At 33.7% G+C, this 27,775-nt stretch overlaps 1 protein-coding gene across 1 annotated transcript; it reads left to right on the forward strand.

Annotated features, from left to right (window-relative positions):
- Positions 1 to 27,682, forward strand: LOC121375603 (ATP-binding cassette sub-family C member 4-like). The gene is made up of 24 exons (XM_041503145.1): positions 1 to 103; positions 589 to 714; positions 1,259 to 1,508; positions 2,451 to 2,564; positions 3,283 to 3,333; positions 3,722 to 3,763; positions 4,013 to 4,204; positions 5,480 to 5,574; positions 6,666 to 6,752; positions 7,872 to 7,968; positions 8,429 to 8,662; positions 9,484 to 9,636; positions 10,107 to 10,144; positions 10,546 to 10,799; positions 11,421 to 11,497; positions 11,808 to 11,958; positions 12,702 to 12,938; positions 13,900 to 14,006; positions 15,997 to 16,194; positions 16,954 to 17,109; positions 18,648 to 18,737; positions 19,466 to 19,638; positions 21,217 to 21,322; positions 22,305 to 27,682. The coding sequence occupies exons 1-24, from the start codon at positions 78 to 80 to the stop codon at positions 22,623 to 22,625; spliced, it is 3,375 nt and encodes a 1,124-aa protein (XP_041359079.1). The 5' UTR covers positions 1 to 77; the 3' UTR covers positions 22,626 to 27,682.
- Positions 27,683 to 27,775: the final 93 nt, after the last annotated feature.

Genomic DNA, 27,775 nt, shown 5'->3' on the forward strand with positions numbered 1-27,775 from the left:
GGGATTGGCTGACAATTGGACCAGTATGTCTGGCAGGAATATTTGTGTTATTTCTTTTGTTCCCTTTGCAAATTCTTATGGGAAAACTCTCTAGAATTTTAAGGTATGATTTTTATTATTTGGATGTTGCATACAATACATTTTATGTTATTTTGCATTTTAAACAAACATATCTCATTAAGCATCTGTGTATATTTAACAATTAGTCTTATAATAAATATAGGTATTTAGACATTGCACACATCATATTTTGTCATATTTAAAATAAACACTGAATGATAACATTTTGTAAATTTGGTCCTTAAGATCTGGACATAGGCTTCAACAATTGAAATGTTGTATAAGCACATATTCACACTATGGACTAAGCAAATGGTTGGATTATATTAATGAATAGATTTTGACATACAAACTTCAATATCTTTTTTTTAAATTACGAATTTCTTAAATAATTAACAATTTTTCTAAAAACAACACAAAAACAAGTTTTAAAAGTTTGGATCAACAAAGCTACAGCAAAAGAATTTTGTTTTTCAAGAACCAGAGAGACTAATAAATATGATTAACAAACATGTATTTATCTGACAGACAAAAGTTGGATGTGTATACAGGCCAGCGACTACGTAAATTACAGCTGATTATTGGGGGAATTATGGAACTGAAGATGGGTTGCTGGGAAAACTTCTCTGAGAAAATGCTAAACACTGCTAGAGAGTAAGTTATCTTCTCACATGATAATTTTTTGGACCAGTTTAATGCGCCAGTATCAGGAATATTTTTAATACTATTTCACTGTGTCTTGTAACTTTCTTCAACATACAATTTTTATCTTTAAAACTGTTTCAGGTATTTCCTTGACAGTCTGTGAGCTGTAACGTTTTAAAGATACAATCAAATTTGTTAGTCAAGACTTCAAACATTTGTTTTACACCTTTCATTTAATATTCTAGAATACAACATCGTCATGTAGAGAAGGAATTGTGATTGAAAAACACTTTTGAAGAAATCACCACCACATATCATATACAATTTAACATTTTACTCAAGACTTTAAAGATTTCTTTTTCACACTCTAATACTCTTGCATTAACTGCATTGTAAGATTTTTTCTGATCAATGTTATTTGAGAATATGCTAATGATTTATAATAATAATGGTTATTAAAAAAAATCTTAGCTAGCATATTTAACATTACGCTAAAGTCTTTGAGATTATGCTAATGATTTCTAATGGTTGCTCTTTTTCATTTTTCTGACAGTGAAGAGCTAACTCACATGAAGAAGCTGTCACGTCTGCTTAGTTTCAACAGTGCCTTGACCTTGACTGCAGGCAAGCTGGTGATGTTTGTGACCTTCATGCTGCTGCTGGTGATGGGGCGACCTGTGACCTCAATGCAGGTCTTCACCTCCATGGCCCTGTATGAGGCTCTGAGGATCAGCATCAGCATTCTACTACCTTCTGGACTACTGTTCTTCAATGATGCTCTCAGCATCATGAGGAAAATACAAGTCAGTTATCTTCCCATGGATAATGGACCATTTGTTTAATGCTCCAATATCAGAATTGTTTTTAATGCTAAGACACTGTAAAATGTGTTGTACTACATCATTAGAATTATATATGAAGAAAGAATATTCTTTGTTAATTACTAACAGCATTTTATACACATTCAGAAATTAAAAAGGAATGTTACACATTTTCTGTTATTTCTGGCATTCCTAAAATTATTTTTAAGAATGAACATTTGCAGATAGCATTAGTAAATTGACCCAACATTGATTGTGGTCAGAATTGTCACAGTTGGAATTCACTGTCACACCAAACTTGGTAAATTCATGAGCAATAGACGTTTATAACCAACACCAGTTTTTAGCTACTATTAATTGAGTCAAAGTGAGCTGCCTGGTCAAGGGCTGTGGTATGTGCTTTCGTGTCTGTGAGAAAGTGCATATAAAAGATCCCTTGCTGCATTACAAAAATGTAGCGAGTTTCCTCTTTTGACTACGAGTCAAAATTACCATATGTTTGACATCCAATAGCTGATGATTATCTTTTATAACTTGATGACGCCACTGATGGACCCATGGGCAGCAGCTATCTACGTTATTCATAGTGTTACCTGTATATGTAAAGCCTCTCAAAATCAGACTCTCAGTAAACTGGAAGCCTCTCAAAACCAGACCCTCCGTAAACTGGAAGTCCCTCATAATCAGACATTTTTCATGATCCCATTTTAAATATTGGTACAGAACATAATCTATCTAAACTGGACACCACTTAAAATCTGACTTTTTACTTGGTCATGTGGGTGTCTGATTTACAGGGGTTTTATTGTTCACTTTTTATGTACTTATTTAAATGTTATCTGCTAAATAAGAAGTTACTTGAATAAAAATTGAGAAGACATATGCTACAAGTATAACAAGTCAAATTACCTGTGTCTTTTGCAGGAATTTCTTTTAATGGATGAAAAGGGTTCCCTGTCTTTGTGTCGCTCAGGTCTTCAGGAACTTCAGGGAAACTTAGCAGTCAAGTTCTCCAATTACTGTGCTAGTAAGGAAAAGGTGATGCATCAGAATTTGAAAACTCTTTAACTTTGTGCTTATTAAAAATGAAAATTATATGAAAATTTCTACAATGCCAGATTTTAGACCTATTAAAAAACTGGAATTGTTTCTTTTAAATGATAAAAAAATTCAGGTACATAGCATGATCTGGACCTGGGGTGGGGTGGGTTGAATATGAACCAAGTGCACCCATTTTCCATTTTGTTTTTGCACCACTAGAAACTCCATATGTATAAACCTGTATGTTTTAGCTCTGAAAGTGGACCATATGCTTCAGTGTGGGGGGGGGGGGGGGGGGGGGGGGGTGGGGGGCTATGCCCCTGAAACCCTGCCAGTAACCCCTACTTCTCAAAACCTTAAAAGTTAGGGTATTTTAAGTTTTGTTCAAATTCGTTTTCATTCTCATCTTATGTAGGCCATGTGATCCATATATGCATGTATATCTTCTCTAAAGCTTGTAAATTCTAGTTTAGCAATATTCTTGTGGTAGGGAAACGTGTAGACCAATAATAATGCTTTATTTGAATGTTCACTAAACAACCTTTTGTTTTGCAAAGAGAGTGTGCACAAAAATCCTAAAAAATTATTAGAATGTTTAACTCCTATCCATGCATATATATTTGTTTCAGCTTATATAATAATAGATGTATCATTTATATTACAACTGATAAACGTTTAGTGAACAGATTTATTTATTTTGTTTTGACATTTTCAGAGTCTCGATGCACCTGTCTCATTAGTAAACCTAGATCTTGATGTGGAAAAGGTAACAATTGTATATTGATCACAATACCCAGGTGTATGCATATTGCTTGTTTATAATCATTCTGTTCTTTAAGCACTACAAATTGTTGTATATAAGGAACATTGGATTATGTTGTCCTTTCTGATCTAGGCAGTAGTAAAGTCTCGTGAATTCATATAAAAAAATTATTTATTTAATAACATCATTTATAGTCACCTATTTTCATCAATTTGCCTATTGTCTATTCATATATCAAGTGATGGATTTAGTTGGTTTATATTTTATTTCCAAATATGCACTGTGATACTGAGTAGGTTATATAATATGCTTGTGGCTTTTAAGATGGTAACTTTAGTAGGCTACAGGTATTATGAGCTAAATTTTACTCTTACTAAATAATTTTTTTCAGAGTAAACTATATGCAGTAATAGGACCTCCTGATGGTGGAAAGGTGAGTTGGGGAACTGTAACAGATGTAAATAAAATGTTATTAAAGATATGTGGATATTATGTATGAATTATAATTTGTAACATTTTGTAATATGAAATTATCATTTACAGATTCTAAAACTATTTAATGACATATCAATGTAAATGTTTTGGGTCGCATTTTAATGATTTGAATAAGTTGTTTGTTTAATTCATTATTTATTAATTATTGATTTTTTGGTCAGACTGTATAATTTGTTTTTTTATTTAGGGTTGCCTCCCTTTAGCTGTGATTGGTGAATTAGAGCGCATCAAGGGCCAGCTGTTTCATCATGGCCGCTTGGCCTACATTCCCTGTCAACCATGGCTGTTTCCAGGAACCATTCGCGAGAACATTGTGTTTGGTTCCGAGTTTGTGCGACACCGGTATAACCAGGTTCTACAAGCATGTGCCCTGTATCAGGTAGGGGCCTACTCCAGACACTGATGTGTTGGATTTGGGAATTACATAAAGATGACAACACATGTACACACTTTTTTTTAGATTTATATAACAGACAGTAGGAGATTCAAACATGTTCCGAAGGAATTGCTTTAATATACTGCCCAATGACAATTCAAATTTGAAAATGGCATTCACTTCTTTTAAAATAAATGAGATGAGAATGATTTAAGTGCTATTCTCAGTTGTTGACTCTTTTTATTAGTATACAAAGAGTATATATAGAGAGAGAGAGGATTCGTCACAAGTATTTTTTAATAAAGAAAATATCAATCGAGTCTATGTTAATTTGCCAAGACCGATTAACTAATTGAGGTTGATATTTTACATATTAAAAAACACGAGTAGCGAATTCTATTTATCCTATAACCCTTCTAAAATGACATTTTAATTAAAAACATTTTGTAAATTACAGTATTAGAGTCATTGCCATTGATAATATGAAGTCACCATGATTAGCACAAATTAGTTTGACATCACGCATTTTAACTGAAACTTTGAAAATGTTATGCTCAGGTATACAGGTCTTGTTGGCTTGAATTCAATTGACCCATCCATAGCAACAAATTACCTAGAGATTTTGCATATTTGCATACCATTATTAACCAGGTTAATACATTATCAAATGGGTTTATGACACGAATATCATGGGTAAGTTATAGGATAAATTGTTTTACTACCTTCTCCTCCTTCCTAAAAGAGTACATAAATATGTCAAGTTAGCAAGCAATATTTTTATTGTCAAATCTTTCATTTTCTGAAAGCACAATATGCTGTAATGTTGATAATTGTGAATGGACCTAAAATACATGTATTTTATTTTGCATCTGGCGAATCAGAAGAATTCATAAAAAATCTATATAATTAAAGTATAATAGTAATGTACAATACACACTAACAGTTTCAGGGGCTGCAACCTGTACATGCCTTCTTCTTATTTGTGAAATATGCTGAAAATGTACAAATTAATATTTTAACTGTTGTAAAACTAATTTTATGTGTACCAGAAGTTTTCTAAACAATCTAAAATATTATCTCTTTTTTTACAATTTGATTTATGCATTTTGTCACATTACATGGAGTACTGATATTGTTAGTAAATCATGTTTCAGGTGATTGATGCATTTTGTCACATTACATGGAGTACTGATATTGTTAGTAAATCATGTTTCAGGTGATTTATGCATTTTGTCACATTACATGGAGTACTGATATTGTTAGTAAATCATGTTTCAGGTGATTGATGCATTTCCACAAGGGGACGTAACTGTTGTAGGAGACAGAGGTGTGAGCATTGACAACACCATACAAGCCAAGATTACACTAGCCAGGTGAGATGTGCAAATTTTGTCAAAGTAGATGTGTGTTACTGTTAGGTGTTACATAGAGAATAATACACGAGTGGCCATTAGATACCATTTATCTCACGAGTTGTTTTAAAATGTATCTAAAAAGAGAAAGTGAGTTTGATACGTTTTTAAACAACGAGTTATAAGATAAATAGTATCTAATGGACATGAATGTATTATTCTATTTCTTACATATCCTCAAAAACCAGGTTTTAAGCAAATTTTACATCTTTTTCCACTAAAAGATATTTACAACCCTTTGCACTTGTAGCTGACTTACACGTCACAGACACATGATTGTCAGGTTAACTATACGTCATAGTGTAATCTATTTCCATTGTGTTGTTTTTCATTTGATATATGACATTGGTGACCTGGTCATCACCTAGGAGCAGTCAGTCGAATGTTTTGACATTTTTAACACACGTACATGTGTAAAAAAGGTATGTGTTATCATAAATAATGCATGGTGTTCTCACCAACAGGTATGTAAGAAAATACATGAAACTATGACCACTGCATCCACTCCATTGTACACACCCTGATACACTTTCTTAAAATATATAGCTTTTCAGTTCAAATATGTGGTTTATATTGTATGAAATTTTAATTTCCAAAATGCAATATATACCAATTTCCAGATTTTGGATTTAGTAGTGAAGGTATACCAATGTACAGTGTTTGTACAACTCAGCAATAAAACAATAAAGTTTCCATTAAAATGCAATATGTCTTCATTGAACAGGATGTTAAAACTGTGCTAACTCACTTTGCTGCAAAACAATTTTTTTCTCAACATGATGTAAAAGGATATACAGTAAAACATCTCAAAATCGGACCCTCTGTAAACCTGAATTCCCTCAAAACCAGACATTTTGTGCGGCCCCCTTTTAAATAGCTGTACAGAAGAGAACCTCTCTAAACGGGATACCTCTTAAAACCGGCCGTTTTACTTGGTCCTGGGGGTGTCTGGTTTAGAGAAGTTTCACTGTATAGCATTTTGGAAGTGAGATCTTCATATTGGTTTTTTTTAAATTAAGTTTAATATTGATATGTGCATGTTTATTGTATAGGGCGGTGTACCAGAATGCAGACATCTACCTTATTGATGACATTCTCAGTGGGATGGATAGCAAGTCAGCAATACACATCTTTAGAAAGTGAGAATTTTACATACAATTAATTCTAAAATAAAATAAAATTCAATGACAATAATTTAAAATTGTTTATAAAATTAAAAATGTTCCAGTACAGGTTTTTAGATAAACATGTATCATTAAGTGTATTTTTAACTTTTCAGTAATTACCTATTATTACAACTGAAATTAAAACGAATACAATTTTGTTTTCAATAATTGATAAATCTGGGAGTTTTCTCTGACATTTTCCATTTTTGTCTAACCTTGCATAGTGATTTCATTAATATGATGCTATTGATTATAAGATGAATAGGCCTCTATAACAGGCAAGCTGTGGCTTGTGTTCTCCTCATATGCACTCATTTTCTAATGGGGCTTGTTCCATTTCAACCAGTAGGATATCTAATGGGGCTTGTTCCATTTCAACCAGTAGGATATCACATGGGGCTTGTTCCATTTCAACCAGTAGGATATCAAATGGGGCTTGTTCCATTTCAACCAGTAGGATATCAGATGCCTGTACTGTCTGTGGGAAAATGCATATAAAAGATCCTGTTCTGCTAATGGGAATATGTAGCATGTTTACTATAAGTTCAAAATTACTAAATGTTTGCCACCCAAAACCGATGAATAACAAATCAAATTTGTTTCTTCATATGCACCCAAAGGTGGAAAGTGGTGAAAGTCACTCACATTTCATCATTTTATTTTATTATTTAAAGCTATGATGTTCATTTTCATGTTCTCTTTAGTTAAAAATGTCAGATCTGAAATAGTTAAGGAAAGAAATACTGGGTATGTTCAGAAAGTTAAAGTTAAAGTTTGTTTTGCTTAATGACACCCCTAAAGCACATTGCTGTATTAATCATGGGCTACTGGATGTCAAACATTTGATGATTGCAAGAGAAAACTGACTACATTTTTTCATTAGCAGCAAAGGATCTTTTATGTGCATTTTTTCCACAGACAGGATAGTACATACCATAGCCTTTGATATACTAGGTATGGGGGACTGGTTGGGATGATGAAAAAGGCAATCGGAGAATGGATCCACTAAGGGTGTTTGATCCTGTGACTAAAGCAAACACTAAAAGTTAGTTCAGAGAGAACATTTAACAAATGATTCACCCAATCTTACAGGTGTATCTGTGGTCTGCTGTTGTCGAAGACTCGTCTGTTGATAACTGATAATGCTTACCATGCAGAACTGGCAGATCAAGTCATTGTCATATCTCAGGTGAGCCAGCTTGACATCTAAAAATATTTAGTTCAGTATTGATGATTGTCTTGATAAAAGGTTACATATTCTAAAGTATGAAATTAATTTTCACATTAATAAGTAACATTTACATAAATATCAGAGGTTAAAGGCAGCTGATCAGAAATAAAACTAATTTGGAACTAGTTTTCAGTCTAAATAACAGTCAGTGTAATTTTCAATTCTATATAATAAGCATTTTAAAATATTTAATAAGCTTGGAGGTTGGAACATTTATGAATAAATTTGATAACTGTAAACAGTATGAGCCAAATTTATAAATGGTTATAATTACTTGTTTAATTTTACATGCTTTAAAATAAAAATATACAGGAAAATATAATGTTATCACTAAATATACACTACTGTTCACAACTACTACATGGATAAACATATTTTGCAAATTTGAAACTATATTAAATTTTGTTTAAATCATTAGGGTAGTATCAGTTTCTGTGGCAGCTATAAAGAGATGAAGGTCCTGGGGATCAACACCAGCTTGTTTCTAACAAGTCGCACCAACAGACACATGGACAGTTCCAAACTGCCCAGTATCGCATTACCACGGATACAGGAACTGTCGAACATCATCATGCCCAGTCCACCACAATCACCAGACAGTGTGAAAACCAGCACCACGGGGTCGTTTGAGATGCTGCATGCTGATCTGAAGGTGAAGGTTATTTATTTATTTTACTGTCATGGAGGCATCATAAAAAGAAGGGAGGCAGAGAGAAGAAAAATGGTCTTTTTTTAGTTTAAAATTGCCATTTTATCTACCTTTAGAAGACCTTGTATCATTATGCCCTGGTTCTGTTTCAGTTGCCCCCACCTACCCACCCCCTCAGTTATTTTAGGCTAGGTCAAGACAATTGACATGAACACTTCAAAGTGTTATAAAATGCTCACAAGACAGGTGCCAAATGAAGGTGGGAGAATTGGAAGTAGTCAAATTCTTAGTGCGTGCTAAATGAATTCAGTTAGGGATTTATCCTGACAATCTGCAGTACCAAACACTGACCCCTTCTGAAAAGCAAGTGGCACTGAAAATTCTAAATTTGATGTGCAGATATTTTTGTTATTGTTTGTTTTGATAAATTAATTTAATAATAGTGCTTTGTCATCATTCAATAACATTTAAAAAAAAATCCAGTTATGATTAAATCATGCTAATTTTCCCAATCTAGTCAGACATTGGACCCTACCAAAATATTCTGGCTAAATCCTTGTATTAGTAAGATCATTTCAAAATTACTAATTAAAAGTCACTAATAGAAATGACATTAGGTATAGCTTTCAAATATCCAAAAGTCATGGAGTCTCACATTAGGAATATATTAAACATCAGTAAGAAGATACTATATTATGAGATCTAAGATTTTAAAATGTCATTTTGTCTGCATAAAAATGTAAGTTGTTTTCATACAAATTTTTTTTTTTTATCAAGTTCCTTTAAAACTGTGTTTTTATTAACAATTAGTGTGAATAATTAAGGATTCGGGAGACCCTCTGATGATTGCTGGAGATGGTGACGTGAGTTTCCGTCACGGGAAGTCGACCAGTGGAAGTGCCTACAGGTGGTACTTCCTGCTCGGTGGAGGTTTCCTTGGTGTCGCAGGATTTATCATCTTGTGTCTACTAGAACAGGTAACCATTTAGTGAGCTGTTGTGTTAAATATATTCAAAATACCGATAATACCATACAACTACATACAAAAGTTATTGTTTGTTCAAATTAAAACTGTGGGTTACTAAGACAAGTTTTAAAATATATTTCTTTGTGAAAAGTATACATATGGCAACTGTTAGTTCTACATACACTATACTAACCTTAAACTGTCAGGAAAGTATGTCTCAAAGTAAAGTTATAATCATCAGTGCTGAGAACTAAAACAAAAATGTATATATAGTTATATAAGAAATAATCTTAAAATATTATAAATGATGAGTTTGGAATCCAGTATCAACTGGAATGACATTTTGCAGCCTCAAAATAATGGCCTGCTAAAAGTGAAAAGTTTTTTTTTTTTTTTAAATGTATGTACAGTTATCTCATCTATGGTCTATGATATGTCCATTATTTGTTTGTCCTATTGCTATGATCATTGTTTTTGTAGGGAACATTTGTCTTATGCGAATGGTGGCTGGCACACTGGTAAGCATTTTCATTGTTTTTATTTTACCTGTATAAATTTGATTTTGATATCACAGTATGCCATTAGATTTCTATATTGATAAACATGTGATTGCAAAATTGTGCAGTCCTATCGAAAATACTTGCCAAATTGTAATAAACTGTGCAGTCCTATCGAGAATACCTGCTGAATTGTAATTCTAGGCTGGATGTGCATTCAATATACAATGTATTTATAAGTAAACTGAAATATACCTGTATCAAACATCATTATAGAGAATAGCTTCTCTTTGTGGCTTAGTAAATGTGTAATTTGGCCTTAATGTCGGAAACTTTAGCCATATTTATAATGGCTTATATTTTAAAGTTTTAGTTGCCGACTTAATCATAATGTTTTGAACCAATACATTACCATTTTGTAGGGCAGAAAACTTTCAGGTTATTGATGTCTCACAGCTGGTGAATACAACGGTATTTGGCTATGCTGGAGGTAAAGTTTCACTGGACAGTAAGATCTACATCTACCTGGGTCTCGTCTTCTTCACCGTCTTCGTGGGATTCCTGCAGGCAGCGCTGTTCTTCTGGATCGCTAACTCAGCGTCGACAGTCCTCTACAGACTGGCACTGTCCACACTGCTGGAGGCACCCATGTCTTTCTTTGACAATAACAGTCCAGGTATTAATTAGAGGATTAAATTTATTAATGCAGGTGTCTGTGTGTGTGTGTGTGTGTGTGTGTGGGGGGGGGGGGTGAAACCCACCCCAGGTCGAGCAAAGATTCTTTCTTTTTTTCACTATATTTTCTGAGGAAGAATGACTCGACCCTCTCTATAAACTTCACTCGCTAAAGTCTAGATGACCCCTGCATAAATTCTTGCGCACACACCTATAATGGTCCTTTTTAATTGATTCCTGCCATTAATTAGTGTGTATTCAAAAGGACTTTTGGGCATGATAATAGATATGTAGTTGTTTAGCATATTTCAATTGATGTTTTGGTTCTAATATAAAGTTCTGAAAATGTTGAAAAGTAAAATATGGTATTTTAACAATAATTGGTTTTTGTGTCATACTTTTAAATTCTTTTATAAAGTGCGGTAAAATCTTGAAATTTTGAAAGCCTTGGCCTCTTCTAATATTGTTTAAATTTTTAAATATTTGTAACAGTAATTGGAAATTATTTTAAGTACCTGTACCTTTATATGAGTTACTTTTAACAGCCAAAAGCTTTGTTTTTGCATTGTGTTAAAAAATAAATAAATAAGTTTATATGTTACTGTTAACATTTTTGTTGCAGGTGGTGTGTTGAGTCAGTTTCTGCGAGATATAGGGATAGTTGACAACATGCCTCCCATATTACTAGATTGTATACAGGTCAGTACCTCTTACCAAAGTTTAGAGATTGTCATATATTGGTTGGAGTCAGAGTTAAGAAGGAGTAATTTTTTCCTGGAATTACTTACAGATACAATTCTCTAGAAACATTGCACAGTATTTCTAGTTGAAGCTTATAAAACTCCATCATATGTGGTCATGTGAGATAGAAAAAGTACACCTGAGGTGATGAAACGTTCGACTCCGCATAAGGCTTGTCCTAGAATCAACATTTCCACCACCGAGGCAGTAATACTGCAAAGTCTGTTACCATTTGTTTGTAATGCTCTGTTGTTTGTTTGTGTTGCAGTCATTCAGTGTTCTTCTTGCGACGGTGCTGGTGGTTGCGGCTGTCAACTACTGGCTGTTTCTTCTAGTCATTCCTCTGTCCATCACATTCATGGTGGCTCGCCGCTACTTCCACCGCTCAACACAGGATGTCGAGAGGATCGAGTTGGCCTGTGAGTTTCATTATGAAGTGTTTTTTTTCATCATTTAACAATGATATTCTATAACCATAAACCTTATTAGTGTGTTATTTTTGTTTTCTCTTGTCATATTCAGTGATTTATAAATTAATAGTTGCTGTTATAAATAAATGGTAGTCATACTTAGTGGAAGGGCACAGACTGGTATTTGCCCCTCCATAAAAAGATTTTAAAAAGTGCTATTTTTTCTAGCTAATTAAAAAAAAAAAATGTTTCTCACTTCTATAGTTGGTTCATACTGCATATGGCCCTGTTTAGTATCTATACTGTCTGGGTTCTAAATATTAGGACTGTTTTCCATATGCATGGTTTTTGAAGTATCTCACACATAGTGTAGGCATGGAACATTGATCATGGACACATAAAATATTAATGCTATGGTTAACAGTAGCAGTGTTCCCATATGAGCAGGACAGTTTACGGTAGCAATGCATGCTCAACACCAACTACTGTGCACATGTAAATACCCATTTGAGATATGGTCTTGATTACCAATAATGGTTTTGTCATTTAGATTTAATGTGTTTGGTTCTGTGCTTAGTCTGGAATGAAGACTTTAACAGAGTCTAGACTCTAAATGGTTTATAAGCAAAGGCCCAGGTCTATTTAGCTTCTGACAACATAATTATTGCATGTAGTTGTTCAGAGTTTATTATGTCACTGTATTTTGTCTTATGCTGTGATAATGTATGGAACTTAATTTTATTCTGTTATAGCAAAGAGTGCTGTTGGTGCCCACATTGTGAGCAGTATGGAAGGCATTCAGACTCTGCGAGCATTTGGTGTAGAGCAGAGATTTCTGCACAACTTTGATGTGACCCAGGACCGCAGTACAGCAGCCAGCTATCTTCATCTGGCAGCCAACCGCTGGTTCGGGATGAGGGTCGACATCATCGGCTTTCTCATCGTCGTTGGCACAACCATGGGTGCAATACTTGTTGTACAGTATCAAGGTAATACTACAACCATGGGTGCAATACTTGTTGTACAGTATCAAGGTAATACCACAACCACTTGTTGTACAGTATCATGGTAATACCACAACCATGAGTACAATACTTGTTGTACAGTATCAAGGTAATACCACAACCATGGGTGCAATACTTGTTGTACAGTATCAGGCAATACCACAACCATGGGTACAATACTTGTTGTACAGTATCAAGGCAATACCACAACCATGGGTGCAATATTTGTTGTACAGTATCACGGCAATACCACAACCATGGGTGCAATACTTGTTGTACAGTATCAAGGCAATACCACAACCATGGGTGCAATACTTGTTGTACAGTATCAAGGCAATACCACAACCATGAGTGCAATACTTGTTGTATAGTATCAAGATAATATAACAACCGTGTGTGCTATACTTGTTGTACAGTATCATGGTAATACTACCGCACAACCATGGGTCCAATACTTTTACAGTATCCTACCACAAATTATGGATATAATAATTGTTGTACAGTATCGAGGTAATTCTTCAGAAATCAGGGACAGATCCAGGTATATTTGTTTTCAGGGGTAAACAAGTTTAATTAAAACTGATACATGTGGCACAAAATTAGTTTCAATTTACTGTCGCACCAATGTTGGTTGATGAATGACAGATTGCTGATGAGATGCATTCACCTTGCAGGTACTACCATTAATATCTCTAGCATGAACCAGTAACTAGCCACCAATAAGCCAACATGCATCAACTATGAAGACATTGATGGTCCATCAGTGGCCCACCATAAGCAGCATCAATTGTGTGATATGTGCACATGAAAATTTTCTATGACTGTAGATTTAGGCTATTTTGTCCCTTCTATATGTACATACATGGGTACATACAGTCTTTTGTGAGCAGCTATAATGTGATTAAAATGTTTTTCATTCTTTTGATAACATTTAATTTTTTTTCAGAATTATATCTGCCAAACAGTTTAATTGGTCTGTCTTTGTTTTATGCTCTAAATCTGATCAACGTACAGCAACCAGCCATGAAGAAGTCAGTGGCTGTCCACTTCAAGGTTAGTTAACTGGATGCCGTATTTAGTTACAGTTATATATAAATGTTTAACTGAATATGATGGTCATGATTATATCGGTTTGGTTTTGGCTGTCTTGTTTCAGTCTCTGACATGACCAGTGTCCAAGTCCAGACAGGAGCAAAGCTGTAGCTACCAAACATATGGTTGGACTATACCAATTCAAATCCCATAGGCGACCATGTTAACGTTTGCGTTTAAAAACACTATATGCAATATATCAACCAAACTGTGACCCATAAATATCAGTACTACAACCCCTACCTCAAAGTATTAACTGCAGAAAATGGTACCTTTCATGGCTCATTTTCGGTATAACCAGATGTTTCTGCAACACCCCTAGTTTCGCACAAAATTTTAGTACTTTTTTTTACAGGTACCCCATACATGTTCCAAGCACAAGGCTACTTGACACGGTGGTACTACATCAAATAAAATTGCATACATTTTTAGCCCAGATGAAACTAATTTTTTTTACAACCAACACACTCACATTTATAACCAATCACAGGACTTGTGGTGTTAACTTCTCTATCAAAAGTTCGGTACACCTCGAACTTCGACCCAGCCGGAAATTAATTGGTATAGTGCAACCATATGCATGCACCCAGTAGGGGAAATAACTCTGTCAACATTATTTTGCTTAGAGATCTTGGACCTAATTCACTAAACTCTTGCAACTTTGTGATCTTGCAGTGTGCAAAAAGACTTGCAAAGAGGATGCTTTGTTGTCTAGCAGAGCCTAAGAGACCTTTGTGAATTAGGCCTCTGATAAAACACCTGAGGCTTTATCCTTTTTAGTAATTAAAGTAATAGAAAAACTTAATTTGAAGGATATAAATGCTTAACAGTAAAACTTGAATTATGCCCATTAAACCAGACATTGGTACATTGGTCCATTGAAGGCTGGAATGATCGTACTGATCTAAATTCACTGTATCTGTCACACCAACATTAATGAATGAGTTAGCGAGCTGTTGATAGCCCATACCAGTGACTATATATATATAGCACCAGTGACTATATATATATATATATATATATATATATATATATATATATATATAGCACAATATATATAGCACAAGTGAACCAATGTGGACTGCCAGAATAAAATGATGGTGGAACAACAATAAAGGTGTCTATTGGCAGTATTTTGTCTGGGAAGAAGTTTGCATCCTTCTATCCTTCAGATGCCATATAACCATAAATAAAATGTGTTGAGTGTGTCGTTAAATAAAACATTTCCTTCCTTCTATCATCTTTTTTTGTTTCTAAATATATATGTAACCACTCCCCTCACATAGTATAAAATTCTCACCATTATGAAATATATGTAACCACTCCCCTCACATAGTATAAAATTCTCACCATTATGAAATATATGTAACCACTCCCCTCACATAGTATAAAATTCTCACCATTATGAAATATATGTAACCACTCCCCTCACATAGTATAAAATTCTCACCATTATGAAATATATGTAACCACTCCCCTCACATAGTATAAAATTCTCACCATTATGAAATATATGTAACCACTCCCCTCACATAGTATAAAATTCTCACCATTATGAAATGTAGACAAATTGTCTAAAATCCCACATTGCATCTTGAACTTTATATTACAATCAAAGTTTTTTTGTTTAATGACACCACTAGAGCACATTGATTAATTAATCATCGACTATTAGATGTCAAACATTTGGTAAACCTGACTCGTAGTCATCAGATGAAACCCACTACATTTTTCTCATGGAGCAAGAGATGTTTTATATGCATTTTCCCAGACAGGAAGCACATACCATGGCCTTTGACCAGTTGTGGTGCACTGGTTGGACTGAGAAAACCCCAATCAGTTGAATGGATCCACCGAGGTGGTCCGATCCTGCAACGCAAGCACCTGAAGCGAGCACTCAACTGACTGAGCTGCTACATCTCGCCCATCATGTTACAACCATCTGTTTCAGATGCAGTCGACGGAGAGATTACTTCAGTATTACCAGATGATTCCGGAGCTGGACACGGCTGTGGACGTTCAGGTGACGCCGTCTCTCACCTGGCCGCAGTATGGCATCGTTACCTTTGAGGGCGTCTCGGTCTCACATGGCGCCAAAGGACCAAATGCACTGAAAAGTGTTTGGTGCTGTGTTCGGGCAGAAGAAAAGGTAAACAAATATACACCACACTTCATGCTGGGTATAGTACATCCACCAAACTGGTAATCGAAAAGAGTAGCCCATGAAGTGGTGACAGCGGGTTTCCTCTCTATATATCTGTGTGGTCCTTAACCATATGTCTGATGCCATATAACCGTAAATAAAATGTGTTGAGTGCATCATTAAATAAAACATTTCCTTCCTTCCTTCCTTCCACCAAATATATTACATTTTGTAATTATTTGAGGTGCAAATCAATAATTACATAATGGACTTGTTTGTAGAAAGATGCATAGAAAATAATCATTTCTATTATAGTTTTTTAAAAAGTCCTCTCTAGAGCACATTGATTAATTAATCATCAGCTGTTGGATGTCAAGCATTTAATAATTCTGACATAACTTCAGAGGAAATCCACTACATTTTGTCCATTAGTAGCAAGGGATCGTTTACATACATTTTCCCTAGACACGACAGCACATAAAAAGGCCTTTGATCTACCAGTCATGGAACACTGGTTGAGAAGTGAAAACCTCCAATGGGCCCATAGATCGACTACTTCTATCATCTATCATCTATCTTCAATATTATAAGTCCCCTGAGGACATTTGATCCTATAACCCAAGCATCCTCGAGTAATGGCTCAACCAGCTGTGTTAAATCCTGTCAAACCATGTGTCACTATTTCCATATTTGACCCATAATAGGCAATGAATAAATAATTTGTTATGGTCAATACCAATATCAATACCTTCCTTTTCTTTGTAGATGGGTTTTCTTTTCAAAACTGCAGCTGAGCAAAGAGCATTCATTTCTGTGTTGTTTCGGCTGTCAGAGTACGTTGGTGTGGTCAGAATAGATGGAATTGATGTCATGAACATCAGTCTACCCAGACTGCGGGATAAAATAGCCATTGTACAACAGGTATTTCATTGATTTACAATATGTTTTAACTCTCTATATATAGAATACTATACAAGTTTTCGCTAGATATCATTTTTACGAAACGAGTGAACTTCCCAAACGTATCTGACCGAATGAAAGTGAGGTCGGATACGTTTTGGAAGTTCACGAGTTTCATAAAAATGATATCTAGCAAAAACAAGTGTGGTATTTTATTTATTACCCTCCTTTAAATCACGCAAATTATGAAAAATCAATCAATCAATCAATCAATTTTGTATTTCAAGACCGGATGTTGATTTGCATAACTAGCCGGTGCACGACTACGTACCGCCGCATTGAGAAATAGTTTGTTGTACTTCCGCTACTTCTCAGTGACATTTTCAGGGGAGTGATGTAGACGTACTTCCCCATACATTTCCATCGGGTTTCTTTTTTTAATTTAAAGAAAGCTGTAAGGTACATGCATAAATATATGTTTATTTTCATATTGGGTGAAAAATGGGTAAAACTAATGCATAATTCCATATTTTAACAAAATGCCCCCAAGAAACAAATGTTCCCGTTACACCACTGGTTATGCTAATAATGATGAATTCACAAATCACAACTGACAATAACAATTTGTTGACCAAAAATCCAACCAATAAGAGAATAACATTAACAAGTGTTTTTGCAGTTAAAAACGTGTAACTTGCAAAAGCAGCTGAGTTCACGGGAAAACTAAAGTTATAACTTTAAGGTCGACGACAGTCACTTTTCGCACCCTTGTTTTGGCTTTGTACACAATAAATATAGCATATCTTACCGTAATTTCACTTGAAATCCATATTTCGTAACAGGTACAATTTTTTAATCACAGAATTTTCTTCAAACACATTCAGGTGCTTCAGTAATGTTAAAAAAAAAAAAAAAAAAATCAATAGGAGTTTTGCATTGGATTTTTTCCAGCATTCTTAAAACGGAAACATCATATACCCAGTTTGTGGTTATTGTAAGGAGGTGCAAAGTGACGTCATTCAAATTCAAAATTAGCTATATTATTACAATGCATTGCATTGTAATATGCACCTGGTGGTGCGTACGAAATTTGTACGACACGGCTATATCTTCACCAGGAGGGTAATAAAGATTTATATTTCATATGGACATTAGTTTTCACAGACTATTCAGTAAATAGCCTTATAATAGTTATATTCTTCTCTAAAATGTACATGTTTATTTTTAAACTCCATAAAGATTCATATAACTTTTTATTTATTTTATATCTACTTAATGTGTCACTTAAGTTTAGATTTGGTTCTTAATTTGCAAATTTGACTGTATCAACAAGTTATTTACAGTACAGTGTTTGAGTGTAATGCACTGATGATATATTATAAATTAAATTATTATTTTTAAAATCTGCTTGGATTTTCATTGTGATACAGTGGTGACAACTATGACATGAATTTTAACATCCAGAAATTTTTGTATGGGCAGTTGTGGTAGTAAAGATGTTTTGTCTTACATGTATATAAGATTAGATGCTAATTATATGTGTCACTATTTGTGTGTAGAATCCATTATTGTTCATGGGAACCATTCGTCAGAATCTAGATCCCATATCAAGATATACAGATGCTCAAGTCTGGAGAGTGTTAGAGGAGGTAAAATATATTTTCATTTGTCTTTTATTTAAATAAGGATTGTCTGTTATTTCCTTTAGGTTCATTGGGGTATGAACAAACAAAAGCATGACAAACTGTGAATCAGAGAAGCCTTTCACAGAAATGTTTGCTATGGCTTTTGTTGTTCATACCCAGATAACCCTAAATGAAATAAAAGACAATCCTTACGTTTGAAACATATGTATTAATAAAACAGACTGATAAACAAAATCATATTTATTTATTTTGTTTTCAATTAATCCTTTTTGGTTCTAGCACACAAATGCTTAATAATACAAATTACCAATATAAAATGATTTCATCTTATGTGATGTTCCCTGATGACTTCATTTTCAAGTTCCATCGAGAAATGAACAAAATCGCATAACTACAGTTGGATCATTGAGATACTTTTACACCCTAATGAATATAATAAAAATTTATTAGAGTGATTTATCACATATATAATTAAGATAGAATTTAGAATCTTTTCTATACAGATCTATTTAAGAATATATTATGGGCAGCTGTTTTCTAATTCAATTTCTAGCAGGATTCTTTTGAAAGTGATCATTTCCACTGACTGATATTTCACTTTTATGTTTTTACTTTGAAAATAAATCTGATTTTTCTTTCACATTACAAATGGTCTCCGTAAGCTGAGTCTGTATAAGTTATATGAAATTAATATGAAATTAATTTAAAATATTAAAAATGTTTGTCTTCAGGTTAACCTGTCATCATTTGTTGAAACACTTCCCCAGCAGTTATATACAGACATCACAACAGTGATCGATCATTTCTCAACGGGACATCGGCAGCTGCTCCGATTAGCTCGTGCCATGCTCCGGCAGTCAAAGATTGTCATCTACGAGGAACCATCGTCTAGTCTAGACCCTAAGTCAGTCATAACACAGTATTCTCATGGGAATCTGGGATTTTGTAGGAAAGGGGATATCAGGGGATTAGCTAATAAAAATGACATGCATGCAGTTATTGACAAAGCTGCAGATATGCTGTGAGTTCTGCAGGTTTATCCTCTCCAGAAATGTTTTATGAAAACTGATTTGGAAGCAGATGAATATTTGAATTAATGATAGCTATGGAGACAATACACACCCTAGACACCCCAACCTGGTTCTGCTATTGATTCCATGATTTAATATTCATATATGCATAATCCAAATACAGAAATGTATGGAAAGAAAAATTACTTTCTTTAATGAGACAAAAGTTAATTTTTTAACTTGTCAGCTAATAGATACCGGATATATGGTTAGGGCTATTCCAGAATTGATCATGCGAGTGGCACCCTCAAAATAAACATTTATTTAAACCATGTATGCACATGGGCAAAAGATGTACTGTAGATCCTGAAATTAATGCAATCATAATATTAATGCAAAAAATGCGAGTTCGTGTTATTCGCATTAATAATAATACACATTTATTCCTATGTTTTTGTATATATGTCCCACATTATTAAAACAACCCCCCAAAAATTAAAATTCTAATTCATGTATATCTATAAAACAAAACTGGAAAACAATTCATTGTAGGCAAGACAGACTAATTGTTGAATAGTGCAGCAATTTATGTGTCACATTAAAACAAACAAAGATTAAAATTCTAGTACATTTATAAAACAAATGGAGCACAATTCATCATAGATGAGACAGACTAATTGTCCAATAGTCCAGCAAGATGTCAGCCACGTGTGACGATTACAGGGTCTATGTCCACCTTGTCAAAAGCCGAACTGATCCATTGCATGTGAAATGGTTTTAGCATGTTAATATTTCAGTTGATCTTTTCTTTTTCTTTGCTGTTCAAGTTCCCTGTGACTGTGTTGGCATACAGTTGTAATGGTACATGTATGCTAATGTTTAACCAGATTTAGGTAACTATACATGTTACGTAAATGATTACTGCAAAAATATGCTTTAACTTCATCTCACCAAAATCTCTAGGGACTAAACAGGTTAACTGCTGTGTACACAGACATGTTAGTGAGTTGATCTCATTGAAGATGCCTGTAACGTGGATTTAACTGAAAAGTACACAGATATGTGGTGTTAGGAAAGTTGATATTTCAAAGGAAGGCCACTTGCATTAATTTCATGTCACATTTTAGTCTGCCCACTGTCACTCGCATTAATTTAGGGATGCATTAAGTTAAAGATCTACAGTATTTAATATTGTTCAAGTTCAATGCTACAATACAAAACTTGATTAGAACAAATTAGAACTAAGTTTATTTAAAATTGTTTTAGCTGCAGTGCTATAATACAAAACTAAAGTGTATTTAATATTGTTATCAGGTGTAATTAATGCTATAATACAAAATTATTAGAACAATACAAAATGTGATTGGAACTAACAGTATTGAATACTGCTTTCAGCTGCAATGCTACAATATAAAACTTGATTAGAACAATACAAAATGTGATTGGAGCTAAGTGTTTAATATTATTTTCAGGTGCAATGCTACAATACAAAACTTGATTAGAACGAAGTTTGAAAAGTGTACTTTCTTGCACATAGCTCACTTGCCAGACACAGTCATTGATACTGATAGAGTTATGGTAAGTACACTGTGGTATATTTGCTCACTTACCAGACACGGTCACTGATACTGATAGAGTTATGGTAAGTACACTGTGGTATATTTGCTCACTTGCCAGACACGGTCACTGATACTGATAGAGTTATGGTAAGTACACTGTGGTATATTTGCTCACTTGCCAGACACGGTCACTGATACTGATAGAGTTATGGTAAGTACACTGTGGTATATTTGCTCACTTGCCAGACACGGTCACTGATACTGATACAGTTATGGTAAGTACACTGTGGTATATTTGCTCACTTGCCAGACACGGTCACTGATACTGATAGAGTTATGGTAAGTACACTGTGGTATATTTGCTCACTTACCAGACACAGTCACTGATACTGATAGAGTTATGATAAGTACACTGTGGTACATGTAAGTTTTCATAAAGGTGTAAATTCAATTCTTTTATCAAATGAGTTGTGTATATTTATGTTTTACCATTTGTATTTTAACCAATTATACTCAGTTTGAAAAATAATATTTTGTGTGTAACTAGACAGAAAAACGATAAATGATACTAGATATTACACTACAAAACAGCATTTGTGCCAAGAGTTCAAATTGTCTATCCAAAAAAAAGAAGAAAAGATGTTTGAGCAAAACTTTGAGATATTTGATTAAATTGTTCAAAATGTTTATGGAAACATAAGTGTAAGAAGAATAATAAATTTTATGTCAAGCTTTGTTAGTAAAACAATACTGCTTTTACTGTTGCATCTATTTAAAGCATCCATATGTTAAACAATACAATTAAGATAAGAAAGTAATCTATACTGTAATTAATATTTCAAAAACATATACTGTAATATCAAAATTTCAATAATACTATTACAATGTAAAATGTAAATAATGTTGATGAATATCATCCTTAGAATGTTTTTTGAGTTTATTAATTGCTTGCAATATTGCATGATTTACAGTAATTTGCATATTTCACATTGTGTTTTTAGATCATTGTCAATGGAAGGATACAGGAAGTGGAATCTCCACACATTTTACTTCAGAACAAAAACAGTCGTTTTTATCAGTTTGTGGATGAGCTAGGACCGTTTGAGATGGAGAGGTTAAAACAGTTGGCTCGAGATAAGTTTGAAAACAAGCCCTATGTGGCACCAATCATAAACCCAGAAGACTTTGAAGGAAATGCTCCCCCAAGGACAGAAGTCAGGAGTCCAAACAATCTCAATGTGCTTCCAACATTCCATTCCTCTCGACTGGTTGGTGTCTTCAACCAGTTGCCTACCAACAAGTTCTCTACCAACAGACTCTAAGGCAGTGTTTCCAACCATCTCGATGTAATGATGTCTTCAACCAGCTGCCTACCAACAAGTTCTCTACCAACAGACTCAAAGGCAGTGTTTCCAATCATCTTGATGTGATGGTGTCTTCAACCAGCTGCCTACCAACAAACTCTAAGGCAGATTTTAAAACCATCTCATTTGGTTGGTATTTCAAGGCAGTGTTCCAGACCATCTCAATTGGTTGGTGTCTTCAACCAGCTGCCAACCAACAAGTTTTCTAACAATAGAATCTAAGGCAGTTTTTTCAACCATCTGAATTCGTTGATGTTGTTGCCTACCAACAAGTTCTCTACCAGCAGACTCTAAGTCAATGTTTCTGACTATCTCAATTGATTGGTGTCTTTAATCAGTTGCCTACCACGTTTTCTACCAATAGAGTCTAAGGCAATGTTTTGAGATATCCGTAGCTATTGGACATCAGTCTTTGAGAACCTGGCTTCAATAATGCTAGCTGAAATAATCTGAGCTGCAGCTGAAATTGAGCCCAATAGTGATAACCATAAAATTAAAAAAAGAAAGAAACCCCAACCTGACTTGGATATTGGTAGCTAAAATACCTTGCTTGACTACTGTTGAAGTCATGTGGCCTTACATAGCAGAGGGTGAGAGGAAAAATGGCAGTTGCCCTTCCCACAAAGTTAAAAAAGTGCCCTTTTTGTTTTAAAGTGTCTTTTCTGTCTCACCGAAGAAACTATATTACTGTGCCATTTTTTTTATATTATTATTCCAGTTATTTTAGGCGAAGTTCAACTCTGAGCTGAGCCCAGGACCTGTGTTATACTCAAATCTTTAATGGTGTCTCCTGCATGCAATTTGTATGGCGTGGCCATCATGTCTCAAGATGTTATTAAAGTCTCAGTGTAGACTCTAAAAACACGGAGCCACAACTAGCCAGATTCAGAAAAAGATGTGCAATACTAAAATCATGGGGAAAAGAGATTTATATAATCATATTAGTGATGTTTTCTAATATTTGGATCCAGATGTTTTAAGCATAGTGAAATTAACCCTTAGTCAGTCTAATATTGTCCTTTTAATTATTATTGCTCAGATACAAAATAAACTTTTGATTTGATTATGTATGGATACCTTTGATTGTTTTAAATCAATTTTCAATAATATGTTTTGAATTATTATTTTTATTGATTCAATACTTGGTTTTTAACATTTCTGTTAACCACAGATTAAGTTTAAATAGATTAGCGTTGATTGGTGATCTTTAACAACTGATCTAAATATTTTATTATGACATCATTGTAAATTTGCATGCTCCAGTCCGTACTTGTTGTTCCATGCATCCTAGAACATTATTATTCAATACCAATACTAAGTCAATGTTCTATACATACTAGGTCTATGTTTCCATGTTTAAAGATGATTGCTATACAAATAAAATGTCTTCAGATCTTGTGACTTGACAAACAGTTCTGAATGAAGTCAGAATTACTGTTACAGACATGTACCTCTGTCTCAATTTTATCTTTGAAAATTAAAACATATGTATGCACTTCTTCACAAAAAATATAAGTTTTATTTAGTGGAAAAAAAAACCCATGCACTTTTATATCTTATTAATATTATTTTAAATTGTTCCATTTTTTGGAATAGATTCTTTTATTTGTGGCTCAAATACTTTATGCATATCTTACTTTTTCTTGGTTTTATCTTCATGCTTTATTTTAATTCACCACTGCCTTGTTTTATCCAGTTTTATTTCATTTTTGTAACCTCATCTGATGAAATAGTAATTCTGTGGATTATTCTACAGTCTATAACCTGGCTGTCTTGGTGCAATTTACTATTCAATACATACATGTGTGCAAACAAATAGATGCAAAAATATTTATAATAGATGTTTATATATTGTGTCTTACATGAATCTAATGAAATTGTACTTTATGGAAAACAAAGTCTGAAACAGGATTTCAGCTTAATGGATTAAACTGTTCTAAGCCATCTATATGTATATATAGGCACTGTACACATTTAAAAATTATGCTTGCAAAATGCAGGAAATTGCAGAACATCTAATTTGTGTTTGTAACTTAAACCCAACAATGAATAAATAGGTTAAAAGCCTAGCTACACCCCCATGGTACCCTGAAGTGGATATAATCATTACATGTATGTTAAATACAGAAGGCTAAAATTTAAGTCAATTGATGTTTTATTTTTGTGGTAATATTTAAAGACTGATATGCTAAAATGATATTGTATGTTGTTAATATTGTTGTGAATTACAGCATAAACATTTCCATTTGATCTCAGTGAAATGTTCATAATGATATGTAAAATAACTGTTTGTTTACCATTAATTGTAAAAAAAAAGATGAACACATTTCATCCTTGAAATTGTTGTAAAGGATATATACTATAAAATACAGTGAAACCCCTCAAAACCGGACACCCTTGGGGCCAAGTAAAATGTCCGGTTTTAAGAGGTATTCCATTTAGAGAGTTTATTTTCTGTACTGATTTTTTAAAAAGGACCGTGGAAAATGTCTGGTTTTGTAGGAATTCCAGTATACAGAGGGTCCGTTTTTGAGAGGTTTCACTGTAATATGAAGAGTTCATATCCATAACATGATATATACCAAATTCCAGATTTTGGAGTCAGCAGAGAAGGTATTCTGATGTTAGTACATGTAATACTCAACATGACAATGAAGTGTCTCTAAACATAATCTATACCCATTGAATATGGTGGTGAAACTGCTTTATGTGATATATGCTGCGTCAAGTCACAGTAAAACCATGTTTTTCTCAACATGTAATAGATATATAGCATTTTGTAAATGAACTCTTCATATGTATGTTTACCATTACATATGCTAACACTCCAGTACATGAAGCTGACCAGTGTTTTAAATAATCTTACCTAAAAACCAGAGTTGAAATATGTAGTCTACAGTTAGCAGAAATTATCATTGTTTTTTTAAATCTTGTAAACCTTTTAAAACTTGGTAAGTCATATATTAATATATTTTATGATTTTAACCCTTTAAGTCTGGCCTTCAGGCTGTGGAATGTTTTAAAAGATATTTCTTTGCACAAAATTATCATATTGATTACAGTTATGAGATCACATTTTACTGATGGCATACCTGAATTGTATACAATAATATGTGTTTATAACAGCTGACCTACTTTAGCCATGTATTCCATTTCGATAAAGCAATTCCAGCTCGAGGAAAAAAATGTTTTTTGCGAGGGCCAAGGTTTACCGAGGCCCTGGAGGGTGAAATTGCCTTATTTACACCCCACAAACAGTAAATGATTCTTTTTATGGCCCATTTATTTGCAAAACATTAATTTTGTAAGCTAAGATTTGTTTATATACAACAATCCATAAACACTTCACCTACAAACTCATTTAATCATACATGGACAAATATAGTCCATATTATGCAATAATTTAAAAATATAACAACTCAACCATAAATATAAATAGTATAAAACAATGATTCAACATGAAATAACATGGGGAACAAGTAATTCAACAGAATTGTGACAAACATGAGTTAGTATGTCAGTCATTGTAAAACATGACTTATAATCAGACGTATTTAGATATCGTCTAGCCCTCGAGTCATACAGATTTATCTAGCCCCATGCAAAAGCTGGCTAATTCAGTCCAGTGTGAAAAAATAAAGATTGTTTGGGGGGAAAGTGTGCCAGTCAAAAAATGCCAGTCTTTCCATTTGTGGTAGAAAGGTTATACATTTTGTATTATGTTATGCTGTATGTTAGGATAACTGGCACACAATCTTAAGCCTGGGATGGAGGAGAACACTCCATAACCCCCCTCCAGGTGCACAGTATCATAAAATTCTTAGATAATTTACAAGACTGCATTCGTAATGTATTTTGACATAAAAAAGATAATTTGAAAAGTTTAGTTTTCTTATTTCTGTAATATCCACTAGTTGGTTTATTTCTTTAATCATACCAAACAAACAAACAAATTTCAAGTCTTATAAATTGCCTACATGTATATATGACGGATTTGAAATACACCAAAATAATTTATTAATACTCATTATACATGATGTTAATTTGATTAAATTGGTTATGTGAAACTGGCCAATATTTTCTGTAATCTTGGACAGTCTGGTTATTCATAACAAAGAATATAGAATGTTCTCATTGTCTGGTTATTAATAACAGACTATACTTCTTACACAGAATATTCCCACTTTTCATATTAAAGGTGCCATCTCAAAGTTACATAATGGCCACTTCCCGCCAAAATTATTCATTAATTTCTGCTTCGAAATGTAAAAATGATGTACCTTCATCTAATATGTACATAAAAACTTACAACAAAATAATTAAATTGGTAATTTGTTTATTGGAAAATCTTTAAAAGATGACCTATGGAATTGGGCATGTCGAGGCAAGCACTCCATATTATGCCAGGAGGATGCTGCCAAATTTGCTGTCTGTGCAACTCTTGTTTCTGGTGGCCCAATTTAACTACTGACAATCAACTTGCAGATTTGGTGTATTTTCCAATTTCTTACAATTTAAGACAAGAATTGTACTGAATGTGACTGTGTATAGTGTCAAAACACATTATAATTTCAACATTCCCCGAGCCATTTATGCAAAGGTTATGTGTGAGATCAATGAATTTGTAGTTATTTACTACAAATAAATGTAAAAATAAGAAAATATGGCTCTTGTAAATAAATGTGTGATATAGCTCATTTAATTATAACTTGGGATACTCTTATGCAGAATGTCCAGTCTGCAATTCATACATGATCAGTTGAAAAGACTATAAGACCATAAAAATATTACTTTCTGTAACCCATAAAAAACACTTTTTTCTTCTTCTCCCCCCCCCCCCAGTAAAATATTGATAAAATGGTAAAGGTACAGAAAATCTTAATACATGGATAACCTAAGCATAAAGACTGGACACATTGTGTATATGCAACTGTTTTTAGAACTAGTCATGTAAATCTTTTGTTGAATCTCATTTGTATATTTTTGTTACAAAGCATAAAAAGTAAAATGTCAAATGTGTTTGTTAATTATTTATGGTTGTTCCTGAGACATTTTTAAATGTCATGTTTGCCTATCACAAGCCAATCTTACATAATTGCATTGTTGAA

The sequence above is a fragment of the Gigantopelta aegis genome, chromosome 6, assembly GCF_016097555.1.
Source record: "Gigantopelta aegis isolate Gae_Host chromosome 6, Gae_host_genome, whole genome shotgun sequence".
NCBI lineage: Eukaryota > Metazoa > Mollusca > Gastropoda > Neomphalida > Peltospiridae > Gigantopelta > Gigantopelta aegis.

Excerpts from the sequence above, each read along its gene's own strand:
- LOC121375603 (XM_041503145.1), top strand. The coding sequence starts at position 78 with ATGGGAAAACTCTCTAGAATTTTAAG. Across the intron at positions 8,663-9,483 it reads TGCTGCATGCTGATCTGAAG|GATTCGGGAGACCCTCTGAT; the intron begins GTGAAGGTTATT and ends TGAATAATTAAG. Across the intron at positions 21,323-22,304 it reads TTGATACTGATAGAGTTATG|ATCATTGTCAATGGAAGGAT; the intron begins GTAAGTACACTG and ends TTGTGTTTTTAG.